This window comes from Mesitornis unicolor, unplaced genomic scaffold, assembly GCF_000695765.1.
Source record: "Mesitornis unicolor isolate BGI_N332 unplaced genomic scaffold, ASM69576v1 scaffold37479, whole genome shotgun sequence".
Lineage (NCBI taxonomy): Eukaryota > Metazoa > Chordata > Aves > Mesitornithiformes > Mesitornithidae > Mesitornis > Mesitornis unicolor.
Window position 1 is genome coordinate 12,597 of NW_010205879.1, and position 15,586 is coordinate 28,182.

The window sequence follows — 15,586 nt, forward strand, 5'->3', positions numbered from 1 at the left end:
ATATTAAATAGTTTAAGTTTCAACTACTAAACAGCACTTTGAATGGTGAAAACACAGATAGTATATCATCATACTTGAATGCTTCTTCTCTTTAAAAACACATTTTCAGTCCTTATATATATTACAAAACAGCCTTATAGGAAGAGTTGACACTTTTTCTATAGCACTTGAGATATTTAATACAGAACTGAAAAGCCATCTAATAGAAACAAAGGCAAGTCTTCACAGCTGTATGATTTCAGCAGCCAAAGCTGGTTGATGGACTGAAACATTACTATACAACTGGGACAAAACATATACAATATCACAATACTAAGCAAAAACGCTTTACATCCAAAGGAATAAACAGGTTACAAAATGTGGAGAATTTAGCAGGCAAAACTGTATTACAAGCAACATTTTTATTCGTCATCTTAAGCCATTTCATCTAGTTAAAACATCTAAAACAAATATAAAAATGAACCTTTTATTATCTTATTGATGTATGTTCTGTCTTTAAATATTTGTTAAAGCTTGATGTTATACTCAAAGCACGTTGTTATGCAGCTAAAATGTCGAGTGAGAAACATTTACGCAAAGTGGTCCAAGTTTTACTTCAGTGCTTATCTCTGATTTCTTCTTATGCATTTGCCTCCATGGTTTTGTCCAGAATGAAAAAAAATGTGCCTTTAAATGTTGCCTAAAACTTCCACATTTAAGTCTTTTGAGTTACTGTAAAACTCCATTGAACATTCCCAGGTTTGGTAGAAAGTATTTCTCTTACTCACAACACGTAGGAATATCGGCGAGAGTCGTCCAGAGTACATTTGTCTCAAATGTTTGTCTCAAAGTCTCACATTTTGTTTCTTCGAGTGTGAATTTGTCTCTTTTTGCTCCCCTACCACCAAATTAAAAGTAACTGCAGAGCTGGCAAAGCACTAGAACATACTGAGGTTCTCCTGTGGTATCTTCTGAAAAGAAAAAGTCCACGACAGCAACTTGTTAGCTGGTTTCGCAACAGACCAAGCAAACTCTGTTCAGCTCCCAACCCAAGCGTCAATCGCAAAATGAAACATCGTGTAAGATTTGCGTACTGAGATGCAAAAACCACTTGTCCGTTCAGGGCAAGAACTCAAACTCCTGCAAGAAACTTTCCAGAAACCAAAACCATTTCAGTCCATGTCAGCAAGGCAGAGGAGTCCAACAACATCTGGAGCCAACGCCTCCATCCGCGTGTTCCTCCAGAGCTCTCTGTAGTCAATGCACCACCGCCTCAAACCTTCCTGTCCCTTACTTCTACCCCAGGTTATACACTTTTTTTGGGAGGAGGAAGAATCAACCAAACTATATTCAAAGAAAAGCCCTATTTGTATTTAATTAGATCTTCACAAGCACAAAAGTGTGGGTAAAGAGACTGCTAATGACGTATAATAAACCAGAAATGTATCTCTGGTCTACACTCCAAAAGAAAAACAAAACCCAAACCCAAAAAGCCCCAAATGAATGAAACCAAGCTCTTTGTGCACTAAGTAATTTTTTCAAACAAAAAGGGAATGGGGAGGAGTGCATAACCAAAACTCTTCGCTAACAGAGGAAAGGTTATTTCACTGCTAAGTTGCTACAGCACTTTCTCTGTATCGATTTTCAGTCAGCAACGGTTCTGCCATTTTAGAGTTGTTTATCTAGCAAGGTTTGACCTTGGCCACCATCACTATTTTAACTCCCCAAATACCAGGAATTGAATTTTCTTGGCCCGTCTCCCATTGCCGGCAATGGGAAAAGACAGTAGCACCAGCATTAAGGAGTTAACAGAAATGTGCTTTGTACTGGACTCTGCGTAGCGTGAATTCGCGCGTGAAGGAAAAACACCTCCAGCTCTAAGATCACCACTTGTTATTTCATCACATAAAAGTGAAAAGAAAACATGGCAGAAGACCAGGGAAGGACCATTGCCTTCTCCAAGCCACTATTTAAGGCTGAATACACAGTTTCTATGTAACTGCATGACTCAAAAGTTTCAGAGCAGTAGTACTTAAGGATATTGCATTCAATTCTGTTTCAAAGAGTATTTTCAGTTCCTGTTTCATTCAGCATCGATGATATAGCACGAGTCCAGACCTCGGTCAGAAGGAAACTAGACTAGTTCTGTTATAATATTCCCACTAATATCAAGAAATGGGTAAGCAGAAAAGTATTCCATAATTTGAGGAATCAACTCTAATCAAGAACTCATCTGTTTACAATTCACATGGTTACCGAAACACACAGCCTCGGAGTCCTTCCTAAGCTTCTCACGTCCTGTGACGGCTTCGCAGCTACTAAAAGCAAGCATAGGAGTTTAGACAGGAAACCTGTGGAGATGCTACTGTTACGGGAGGACTTGTTTTCACTGAAAACAACTTGTTATCTCCTGTACTCAACATATGTAAGAAGATTCTAGGCAACATCACTGACAACAGGGAAAACATCATGTCCTATTTAAACAAAGCTGAAACACTAAATATGGAACATGGCATTTAAGGGGACCAACCAAACTTTTTTCTTTTTTCTTTTTTTACAGTTGAGTTCTGTTAAGCCATTGATTCCTAAAAAAATAAAAAGTTCTTTCTCTGATTTTAACAATCCTTTAGGCTTTTAGTGCAAAATCACATTGATTTCCCTTGGGAAGGCCCTGGATTTTTGCCTCTCATTGGGGGTGGTGCTCGTTGTAATGGTGGCGGCTGCATACCACCGGACACTGACTGATACATTCCTCTCATATCTATCTGTTGGTAGTTGGAAGGATTCATGATTAAATTTGGAGGCTTTGGCATCATGAGATGACTCATTGCTGCTTGCTGGTACGACATCTGCTGCTGCTGCTGCTGCTGATTGTACTGCTGCTGGAGCCTTCTGTTCATCAGGATCCTCTGGACACAACCGATCAACTGTGAAGGGAAAGCAGAGCTGTCAGAGCTGCCCGGCCCTCAAGTATCAAGTTCAGAGGGAAAATCAATTTGTTAGGGATTGCATGGCTGAGGGAAAAAAGCCCCATTGTTATCACCATCACTAATGTGACGGTATTCACCGGCGAAACCATTTAGTAACACCATTTAGGGCTAAGTTGTCCTAATGCCTTGCCTATTGTATTGCATACAGCATTTCGGTTTGTTGCTAGGGCAACATGCACTATACTGTGAAATTATTCCCAGGTACAAGCTACGACGTTATTTGCCAGGTAGCATTTATCATCCCTTTGGAAGTCCTGCACGCGGACTGTCACTAAATGTTTGTTTGCCTAAGAGAAACCTCTTCCCATTGACACAATCTGGGCAACTTTCAGATTTGGCAAAATAATTCTAAGCTAAAAAACCCCCACTAACAATACTTTCTAAGATGTGTGTTTCCTAAGTTGCTTTCTGAGCTCCAGGAATCAGATTTCTCTTTAAGCCCCATGACCTTCCAGCAAACTACTTCAACAGAAAAATCTGGCGAGCAGTTATTTAAAAATGAACTTACGGAGTCTCCTCCAATGAGGCTCAGTATTGCAATCCGCCACGCTGCAGAAGTCACCATCACACCCACCGTTACACAGTGCCGTCAGAGTGCACGTTCTGCACGTACATACCGATGAACTTAAACATACACTGCTGTCTTATGAACACACCTGCGCAAAGCCCACACTCAACATCGCACTTCAAACACGGACAGTTGATCAAACTAATATGAGATGTTTTACCATCTGTTGCTTAGTAAGGACATCATTGTAGATGGCTTCTCGGCGCTTGACATCAAGCTCCTGGCTTGCCTGCCTGCTGAGTGCCAGGGCCTGGACTTGGCTCTCTGTGAGCGTTAAATTTTCTTTCCACTGAAAAGGAGAAAAAACAAAACCTTCTTGGCACCAGTCATTTTAACAAAAGAGCGATGGGAACTGAGGTCCTGCATTATGTTCAGAGTTGCATCAAGAGTTAAAACACAGCCCCGTTTCCAGTAAATGCAAAATTCTTCTTCACCAGAATCAAAACTATGAGTTATCAATTCTTCCAACTGCTAATTAAGGTAACACCCCTAGATTACTAAGAGGGAGTGAGAAATGTGGCAGCCTAAGATGGACAAAGACAAAATATAGGAAACACATCTTATTTGTGTATAATTATTCTTCTTATGTGTAGGAAATCAGCATTTTCCGGGCATGGCAAATAATTATGAACCTAAACTGCCAGTCCTCTAAGGCTTTATGTAATCTAGATACCGTTAAGGGTTATTGCAAGCTCCAGGGATAAAGGTGAATATAAACTGGAAATTATATTAATGAATTAATAATGCAATTAATCAGCTGAATGACCACATGCAATAGCAATTCCTTTGCCTCATAATGTCTTAACATCTTCCCATCTCCTGAACCAAACCTACAGTTCTCCAGTTCACTCACTATCGTTGAAATGATGTCTTCAAGGGGCTGAATTCTTGCTGCAGTTACACTGTTGGTTGCTTCCACAACTTTTTCTCTTCCTTGATTAATAAGGTCCTGAGAAAACACCAGAAAAATAATTACAAAGCACAGACACAAAGAACACATTTCTTTGCCAACCTTTTCCAAGCTTTCTTCCTCTTTGCCTTGCGTACCTAGACTTTAATTACTTACTTCTCTCAATGTGCACAAGTCAATGTGTCTCAGCTTCCACACAACTGAATTTCAGCATAGGGCAACTGAACAGCATGCATAAATCTGCTAATTTGCACAGTGGACAGTATTGATTAAAAACTATTTTTGTACCCAAAGGTTTTCAGATCAAGAGCGCTACAGTTCTACCCAGGGAAATTTTCTGCAAGAATGCAATTAATCCTCCAGAATCCTGAGGTACTACCCAGGTATAGTTTTACATGCATTCAGGTTAGACTTCAATACAGCCACATGCACAAAAAAAAAAACCTATTAAAAATAGGATACAATTACATAAAGAGATTTAAGAATGGCATGAACCATTATTTGTGACAGAAAAATACAGGCATGCTTACGGCAAGACAGACAGGTTACTGGTACGTGTTACACTACTGGGACTGGTACTTACCTCCAGCTGTTGATTACTCATTGCTGACAGAGCACCCAAATTGAAAGGGATATAAGGTGTTTGCGAGTTGAAATTTGTGGGAAGCATATTGGTCCCAGTTGGCATGTTGAAACGCATAGTCAAACCCTTAAAAACACAAAACGCACTTGAATCTGAATAACTCTGATACCTGATGGTCTTCTGTAAAAACCCATGAAACAGCATAGACGGGCAAATCAGTTCTCAAACAAAACTACAAGTGCTGTAAATCCTTTCCAAACCTCAATTTAAAAGGACACTTCAATCACAGAGGAGTCTAAGTTCTACTCTTCAGTAATATGAAAGTTTAGCTTCATTATAATTGTTTGGTATACTAAGAAAAAAAAATGTCCACAGCTTATTAGTGTACCTTTAGTTTATTAAGATGCACTTTTTAGTATTGCAAACCTACTACCTGATGTTGAGTTTGACCTGACTGTAATCAAATTTTGAAGTGAAATGTAATATTTATTAGCAGAAATATAAAGCTGATCTCTCATATGGGTTTCTCATAGGGCAATTCCAGTACTTACTGTCTTCTAACTTCCTATTTCTTCTCCCTCACAAAACCTTCTCTCATTTCTCCCTTTCATTTGACATTTGTTCACTCAAGATGGTCAGAGGCAATTTATACATCCTCTTTCTGTACTTTCAGGTTACTGATCGGATCTGAATACCAAACTTTGCCTTTCCAGGAATTTTCTGCTATTAGGCAGTTACACCAAGCTATCACATTCCTTTTACAGTAAAAAAAAAATCCAAATCTGTAGTCAATTTACAATTTTCTTTATTCTACCACCTACTTAAATATCAAATAAGCAAGACAGAGTAAATAACAGAGAAAAACTCCAAGCTTTTAGGTCTTTTCTGGCAGATGCTTATGACTGTGGGATTGTGGCAAGAAATTCTAAGATCAATTGTATATGTTTAATGGAGCTAGAAATTTCCCTCAAATGGTAAAGAGAAATATTACATAGGATACCAGTTGAGTTTTATTAGGAAACAGACAAAATGTGTGTCAAACAAACAAGTAACTTTTAAATGAAAGTAACAAAGAAAATACACACAAGAGACCAGCTTCGAAAGAGCACACAGGACATGGTATATCCATTTCTCATATGTCTACATTTGCTTTACATATCCATTGCTCAGCCTATAAGAAAACAACCTGAAAAGGTATGTGGTACCTAAAGCCAGGAAGGTTATTTTCGTGTAAGTTAACCTCATCAGACAGCTTTACCTTCTTCTCTGCTTCATATTCTGCCCACGCTGCCTTCCTTTCTTCTTCAGTGAGTTCCTCTTCCTCCTTATGGTCCAGGAGTGAGTCATGTTCATGATACCCAACGATGTACTCTTTATTGATTTGAAGCAACTCTGCCAGAATCGTATCCTGTTCAAATGAAAGATCAGAAAACGAGAAGTCACTCAGTAGCTCTACTATGTTTACTCTCTCTGCACGTGTAACTTACTCCTTTGACCCCATTTCACACAGAGCACTTCACAGTGAAATCAAATTTAAAAATCATTTAAAAGTATGATTTTCCTCTGAGGGTGGGTAATGGATTAACAATCCGTTGGAGAGAAGACAGTCCTATCGCTTAATGAACCACAGGAACGCACTCAGATTCCCCAACTGTAAATGCAGTTTAAGAACCTAAAAAGAGTAGAATGTGCTCAATGATTTCTCCTTTGCTTAGGCTGGATACCTGAGAGGATCCATCAATAATCTGCACTCGTAACAGATAAAAGAGCACCTCTACTGGATTTAAAACACTAAGTGGTACTTTCATCCATCAACTGTCCATCAGCATTCAACAGAAAAGGCTGCTTTCTTAAAACTGTGAAGATACACGTCAAGATAAAGAGTCCCCCACCCATCTGGACTAGGAAAGGTCAAATCACTGCCATGAACAGGATTTCATCAGCAGGTTGCGATTTAGACCTCTCTATTCCACAATACCCCTAATGCTTAATTTCTTTTAAGGATGACAGAAATATTTACAACGTCCTTTATAACGGCAAACTATTGTGAAGGTTTTGTTCAAATAACATTTTATATACATATATCTGTATTTGTGTGTGTGTGTATATATATATGAGATATATATATAAAAACTCCAAAGAAAATGTCAGCATTCAGTCTAAGATTTCTAATACCAAAAAATTACACATAAATCCTATTAGCAAAATGTTGAATATCTCCTAGATAAAATACACACAAACTAGCTCCTAACCAAAATACTAAGTTGCTACTGCCCTTGTCTGGACTACAGATGCCACATTATGATAGATCGTTATCTCAGTGAAAAAGTGATACAAAAACTGAGAAAATGAATGCCAAAAGCTGGTATTTCAAGGTAGGTAGTAATGGTTTTGCAGTTCTCGTTCTCACTAAATCAACATCCCAGTCCACAGTTTTTCCAAAGATGATGCCTCTTTTGTGTTAAAATAAAGGTGATGCTGCAAAGGATGAAGAGAAGAAAAATGCATTCTCTAAGACTATTAAAAACTGCAGGAGTCTCCTTTTGGAGATCATTATTGAACACAGGTTTTTTTTAAATGCACTTGTACCACTGATGAGCTTGCTGTATGAAGAAAGCTCCAATGTACCTCAGCGTTCAGTCTAAAATTCATAATACAAAACCTTCATCTCATTTAACTATTCATCTCATTCTGAAATGAATTACAGTGAATAGGCTGAATATACTTTTTGCAGTAGAACTGTATGAATACCTACAGATTATATGAATTATATGAATACCACTCCACATCACGCCCTTATTCTGCTGGGGATTTGTACAAGTACAATATAAACTGTCCTACCCTGACATTTAATAATCCAGACAGAACGGTGATTGGGAACAATGGCTGTACCCACGAGCAAACAGATTTTTGCAGCACTGGGAACTGCATGTGGAAACACAAAGGTGTTTCTGTGTGTGTTTATAACTCAGTTACGCTAACCAATTATATAACCTTGACTTTGTTCATCCTTCTATGTGGTCTCACTAAAAATGTGCCAAGGGAGGTTCAGGTTAGAGATAAGGAGGAAGTTCTTTACTGAGAGGGTCGTCAGAAGCTGGAACAGGCTGCCCAGGGAGGTGGTGGAGTCACCATCCCTGGATGTATTTAAAGAGTGGGTAGACGAGGTACTTAGGGATATGGTTTAGGGGGTAGACAGGAGCGGTTGGACGTGATGATCTTGGAGGGCTTTTCCAACCGAGCGATTCTGTGATTCTGTGATCATCAGCTCCTCAACAAAATATTCAGTGTAGTATCTGCATAAGTAGTAGGCAAATAATGGTATTTTTGGGGTGGTGGGAGAGAAGGCAGAGACAAAAGGGATGTGGTAATGGGATATGATGAAAATATCTAGAGGAAGTGGGTGAAGAAGTCAAAAAGATATTACAAAAATAAGCTCTGAGCACACCGTAGCTGCACATCAGTGTGGAGGGTTTCCTGGACATTCATATGCATTAACTTCCATGGTAACACTATTATTGAAAACAATACTGGAATATAATCCACACTCGCTCAGCCAACACAGCCTTCAAAATGTGGTTTAAATTACATCCAACTGTGTGTTTGCTTTTCTTTGTCTAAATTTTATTTTGCATTAACTTTCTTAATGATGGAGCTTGAAAAGTGGGATACGAAAGGTACTGCCATTTAGTTCAATTTTACAGGGAAAAAAATAACACATTCACCTTATACACAAAAACTCAGAATAAGTATTCATTGTCATTTGTTTAGCTTGTTGATAGAACAATGATTATCAATTACTTTATAAGCTTTAAGATGCAATCCTGATGATGAATGAAAAAAATTAAGATATACTGAAAAAATGTTTTGAATTTCAAAAAAAGGTCTGTCTTTTTAAAATCCTGATGGAAATTAAATGCAATGGAGAGATAAACATATTAGGAAGAAAAGCTTCCATGAAGGAACGCAAGTTACATTGTAATAAGCAAGTTTTTATCAACCAATTGAACATCTAATACTGTTAAAAATTACAATAAATTTCAATAAGGAACAAATTCTTCTGATTCCGAGATCAACAGGCTTTCAAAATTCACACATTTGTCCCCTAGCATGGAACTACAGGAAAACACACGCCCTGGCTATGTCTCGAGGCAGTATAAAATAATGATATGCTACATCCAACTGCATCCGAACTATTATTTTAATCTGCTTTTCCAATCTGCGTTACATGGCCTCAACTGAGCCAAGTTTTCATTTCACATAAAAACGTGACTGCAACCCCAATCCACTGAACACGCGGATCCAGGGAAGAATAAGTGAGGAGCAGAGGGGGCAATGGTGCCTGCTGAGGAAATCCTCCTCTATACCACTCTGGAATACGTATCACACTTATCTCCGGGTCCAGCTATCGGTATTCTGGGTGAAAACACATTTTCCCATGAGCTATGTATCAATCTATCCCAGCGTACAATCCTTCGGGAGCTGAATGTTAAGAGTCTGTGAGAACCTACTGTAAAAAAGCCCAAAACAACAGCTCAGCCATAAACCGCGCTGATTTAAAAAAAGACTCGAGATCCACTGTTAAATTCAAAACAAAGCAGTATGTAACACCCGAAATAGTCATAATACATTAAGCAGAAATCTCTCACTTTACACCATCTTCTCCTTTTAAATTGCTACTCTACAGCAATAACAAATCCACTTGTGCCTTTAGTCTGTTAGATGAGTCACTACATTTGCATAAGGCTCATGTCTTGTATACAGTAATTACTTCTACACTGAAATACAGCAAATTTGACAGAGTGATTACTCACTCTTAAGACACCCATTACACCTTTATTTGGGCTGAATTTCTAACACAGTCCTTTTCAATTCTGCAGGGATAGCAGCAGAATAAAATCAAGAGTAGAAGTCAAGACTAATTCAATAATTCACGTGGACAACATTCACAGTGAAAGTATTCTGTTAAAACCAAGTATTTACATTGTTCGAGATGTAGAAGGTGTTTCAGGGGGGTAAGGGCACAGAAATGGGACTACGAAATTATGGTTGTAGCGCAACGTGCATTTTACCCTGAGAACCACACGCACTGGCTCCTCGGCAACCTGAAGGTCTTGCTCAGACCGCAAAGGGAAGAAAACTGCTCCTAAAATTAAAACTCAACATGAAACTCTTGATAAGCTTCCAAAAAACCTGCATACTGCACATTTGCCGTGTGACTTTTTATAAACAACAGCCACAGTCAAACATCCTTCTGCCTTTAACACCACTTTCGAAGAAAACTGGTCTTTGCAGCTTGGATTATTGCAAAACCAAAATTCTGAGGATATATTTTAAAATTCAAGTAGAATTTGCTTCTTCACTCACGTAACTGCTTTACTTCTGACTTTACAACAACATTGAATGAACTCTACTAGCCCATTGAAAGCAAAAGGATTAAAAACCATTATGAAGAAGCTGAAAATTGTGTCAAAACTAGGAGTCAGAACCCTAATGCTCAGCCCTGAATCACTCAACATACACGACGATACCTAAACGCCTTCCTCCAGTGGGGTGTCACTGAAGTCACGAAGCTCTCTGACGCAGCAGAAGTCTAGCAGAAACCTAGCGTCCCTCCAGGTTTCACATTCATGCTTATTGACAGTTGGAGAAAAGATGGAAAACATTTCACCTAATTCCTATTCAGAATTCCCTCTAAAAAGCACGCTTGGAAGGGGTCAATTCAAAAAATGTGTATTTTCAAACATCTTTGTACCCATACACTGAGGATTTTGCTCTTTCAGAGTGCAGCTCTATCTCCACTTGACACTTCTAATGTATTTATGTGTTTTCACTGTGCATTTCACACCAATGCTAAGGATTACCAAGGCAATCCCTCACCTTCCAGCCCGCACAACAGTGAAATTACACAGTGCTAACATTGTTCAAGGAACTGCGCTTTGAAGATGTAAGAGAGGCCTGAAGACAAAAAGAGACAATTATACCCCAAACTTGGAAAAGGCAGAACTAAAGCTTTCTTTTCACCTAAATGCCCATTTTGCTTTGCTGGTAATTATAAGGAACAGCTCAGTCTTTGTAAGCACAGGGTAGAGGAGCACAGGTGAAGTTTTAGCGGGTTTTGTTTCTGCAGAGACCAGGTTGGGTGTGCTGAAGTCACCAGGAACAAAGCATCGGGACAGCCTGCAACATGATCTTAAAATTGTAATTTTCAAATGCTGTGTAATTAATGTTACAATCGAATGTTTTCATCAGCGTATCAACTGTCTTCTTAATCAACTGTAAAAAAGTGCTACGAGTGTGTTGTGAAATTCATTTACTGTTAAGAAGTTTTAAAAAGGCAAATCATGCCTCTCTGATAAAATTGTATAGTTAACTTTCTGAATGAATAACCTTGCATAATTTAGAGAAGAACATCCACTGTGGTGTGTCCTCCTTGCTACTTTATGGAAAATTTTAGAGAATTGTATAGACCAAAAAATAGGAAACAAAACACAAAAGTTAAACTTATGATATCATAAATGAGACAAGAGCCAGAATTCACTTAAATAGGTCATGGGGACCAAGGGAGGAGTCACTGCAACTACGGGACTAGCTCAGTTTTGTGTGCAAAGCAAGAACCTAATGGTGGAATGAAAATAAACCAGCCTCATCAGCTGAGCTTCACCAGGAAGATAAATGCAGCCAAAAATATTTTTCTTAAAAAGGGGAATCATCAAAATAGTAAACATGAGGACCAAATGAAATGGATTTTCTTTGTTTTCTACCTTGGCGCTAAGCGCTATTCATCAAGGCAAGGCAGGTCAATGCCAGATGTTGGTTTTTTAAAAACAAGCAGCAGCAGCAGCAGCCAATGGTGATGCATTAGCTATGAGTTTGTGGAAGCACAAATGTATATGGCATAAAATAACTAAGAAAGTAAAAAAGGATGAAATAAGTACTATTAATTACAACCTAAAGGAAGATGTTTCAGGAGGTGAAAAAAATTTGCCAAAATAAATATGTACAACGTCGTAAAAAAGTAGAATAAAATTTACCATCCTCTGCAATTTACTGCTTACAGTGAGAAACACTGTAATAAAAGGAGCTTAGATACAGCTATTAAAGTTTGTTTTCAAGGGTTTTAAAATGCATCTATAACAGTGACTAACACTTACAGGGCTAACACTTCCTAAATCCCCCTGGCAGCTGCACCAACACCGTAGGTGGTCTAACAGACATTTCAGAGAATGGCCAAACTACTGAGAATAAAAAAAACGCCTTACCACAATGTATTATAATACAGTGATCTACAGATAGTCTGGAATAGAGAACATACCATTTGCCTTGGAAATTAATAGGTTTACAAACTGGAAAACCACCCTCCCCACACCCTGACACTGTGTAATGACCTAAACACAGCAGTAACTCCAAAATTTAACCAGTTAACTAACTACAGGTCACATATTTACTGTTTACTAGCTATTCACCTGGTAAGGAGCAAAGATAATTGCACAACAGCTTAATAATTAATTAGTCTTTAGCAGTCCACGTACAAGGAATACAAATCACACTAAGTACGAACCCATAGCCTAATCTTAAATACAAACTGACTTGGAAAAAAAGAATGACATAAGCGTATCAACTGTTCTTTCCCCTGAAGTTCACTCCTGTCTGACTGTAAAAGCTATAGTTCTTATTTTTAAATTCAGTTAGCCAATTTTTCAGTTCTCTAAGTATCCCACAGGATAGTGAACCACTACTATGTAGAGCAGAAGAGTGACAATGGACCACAACTACACACGCCACACCCACTACAAACAGATTTAGGCAGGCCTCAGTGAAAACAAACCACTGTGATCTTAAAATTCATTTAGCACCAAGTTGATAAAAGGTCCGACATCACTACTTCATGTTATATCAGAGTACAGAGTATCAGTATTCTCAGTAAGTTCTGTAAACAGTTGTATAAAAAAACGTCACTGGTCTCTGCTAGTACTAACAACACTAAAATTACGTTACAAAAATCTTAGCTTGTTCAATTTTCCTCACTTACACAGTAAACCAGCACATCTTTTCTCCTATTTCTACCATATCTCTATTAATGGTCCCTCCAAGAAGAGTTGAGCCAGGAACTAAAAACCAAAAAGGTTCGGCAAAGAGCACGGATTAATTTGACTCTCACGAAGTCTTACCTAGCTGGCTAAAAACCAGACCTTGAAGTACAGTATCATCTCACAGACTATTACCACTAATTGAGGCAAGGCCAGATATCTCCAGCACACACTTCGGTGTTCATTTTTATCTGGGCTTCCACAGTTTCCTTCAGTAAAACTTCTATTCACTCAAATTGTGTGAAAAAGTATTTATGTTTGTTCCAATTTAAAATGTTTGTCTTTTAACTGAAGATCATTTTCTTACACTGTTCATTATGTTGAAGGGAAACTCATTATCTAAGTCATTACACTATCTGGTATATCAATTACATATTTCACCTGCTATTCAGCTCCATTCCAAGTGAAAAACACTGGTGTGAAGTAAAAACACAGCACTCTTCTTCCAAGATCAACTACCTCATGTCCTTAAACAGACGCAGGTTATTTTTATGGCACATAATTCCTAGTGATGTGCATCAACTTACTTTTGGCAGCATTGGCGTATCTCTCTTCTTTTTCTTTTCTGAATTAGGATCATCCAGCAAATCTGGCTCAAACGTGTACAGCTCTGTCAGTTCATTCATGGTAAAATGACGTTCAACTTGCTGCTGGTCGACAACCCGAAAAGACAAGGACTGCTTTGTTACCTGTCGGTCATAGATCTTATCTTCCATCGTCCCCTGAAAAAAGACGACACTCGCTTTCATACAAATACTGAACCTTCTTGGCATATAGGAAACAAAAAAATTACAGAAGAGATAGGACAACAACGTAATAGTGCTCTGCTCTCCTCGTTTCTTTGACCCTGTATCTACAAAGTTACCTGAAAACACTCTGCCGAGAAAATAACCCCTAAACTGGAAGCAAACACAAAGCAGTATGAATAGTGCACATGACCGGTGTCATCCAGCTATGACTGGAGTATGAAATGTATTTTTTCAGTAGTGTTTTGAAGAGATCTGGTTTTGCTTCAATTCCCCAAAGCAGGATTCTGACCAAAAAAATGGTAATTTCCACAGCATGTACCTTATTTTGCTGCTTTGAGCAGCCTGCAAAAAGGAAAACAGATACCAAACCACTGGGGTGGAGAGGAGAGGGGAAGCAGTCAAGTCTAATTCATTACAGCTGTGTATGAAAAAAAATTAGATCCTTCATGAAAAAGGAAAATTACTTTTTTTTTAAAAAAGATGATGAGTATGAGAAGTATGAGAACAGCACAGCCTGTTCTGAACATTGTAATTTAAAAAGGATATCAACAGTTCAAAAGTGCACCTAGAAAACTACAAAAATAGACTGAAGCCTGAAGAAAAAGCCTATGTCTGACAGTAATGTGTTACAAAAAATTATCTATTTAAGTTGGCAAGTAAATAGTGACTTGACCAAGAGTTAAGTGCTGTTACTGGGAAGAGGTCTTCAGTTTCTAACACCTGAAGAACTACAAGATGAAGCAAGACACTTCCTAAAAGAAATAATTACATTATGCTTAAAAAAAGCATAGATCACTGACCATCAGAATGATGACACATCTTTAGTATCTGCAGGGTATCAGATTAGAGCTGGAAGATGACTGCATCAGTGTGGACCACTACAGACTCCAACACAAGTCCAAATAGTTTAAAAATTTGATTGCATGACCAGAGCATCACAAAAATATCAGACAGAAACCCACCTGAGCCAAAAACCTGTACACAAACACAGGTTTGCTCTGCCCAAAGCGGTAAACCCTGAAAATACTCTGGATGTCATACGACGGGTTCCAAGAAGCATCGAAGATGATGACTCTATTCGCAGCCACGAGATTAATTCCGAGGGAACCTGCTTTAGTGGATATAATAAACAAGCGGCCTCTGGAACAGAGAAAAGTTGCAAAAGTTTAGTATTTTGGAAAGTAACTATTGTTCCCATGTTGCTGTGTTATTAGGGAGTTGCTCATACCCTGAAATTAACTCAAAAACTTCATTAAAGTACTGTATTAAGCATAAAGCAGATGCAGGTTTTACAAGGACAACACTCTTAGCAAGACATACACTCCCAGAACCACAGATCAGGGCCTTCTGCAAACCAACTTTTAGCAAAAACTGGTGGGTAAAAAAAAATATTGTGTTTGAGTTTTCAAACTCTAATAAAATTAGTTACATCAAATTAAACCATAATTTTAAACAGGCATATCCCGTGCTACTGAAATTGTTTCCTGGCTAGAGGACTTTCAGGATAACTCTAGAACAACACTGCCTCTTTGATGTATCTGCCTTTTTGAGTATCCTCTCACTCAGGTTCAACTTAAAATGAGCTCTTGACAAATACCTGACAGAATAAACTATTTAAGAGTATTAACATTGAATTAGTTTACTTTATTCCATTCAACCTTTCCCCCCTCCCCATACATTATAAATGACTGCTATATAATTTTACAAACTATATTTT

General features: G+C 38.3%; 1 protein-coding gene across 1 annotated transcript; it reads right to left on the reverse strand.

Annotated features, from left to right (window-relative positions):
• Positions 1-2,528: 2,528 nt before the first annotated feature.
• Positions 2,529-15,009, reverse strand: LOC104546234 (transcriptional regulator ATRX-like; the record flags this gene model as incomplete). Its single annotated transcript, XM_010191575.1, has 7 exons — positions 2,529-2,906; positions 3,698-3,826; positions 4,391-4,486; positions 5,031-5,156; positions 6,289-6,438; positions 13,648-13,842; positions 14,832-15,009. Coding segments are annotated over 7 exons (1,156 nt in total), but the record flags the coding sequence as incomplete, so codon positions are not given.
• Positions 15,010-15,586: the final 577 nt, after the last annotated feature.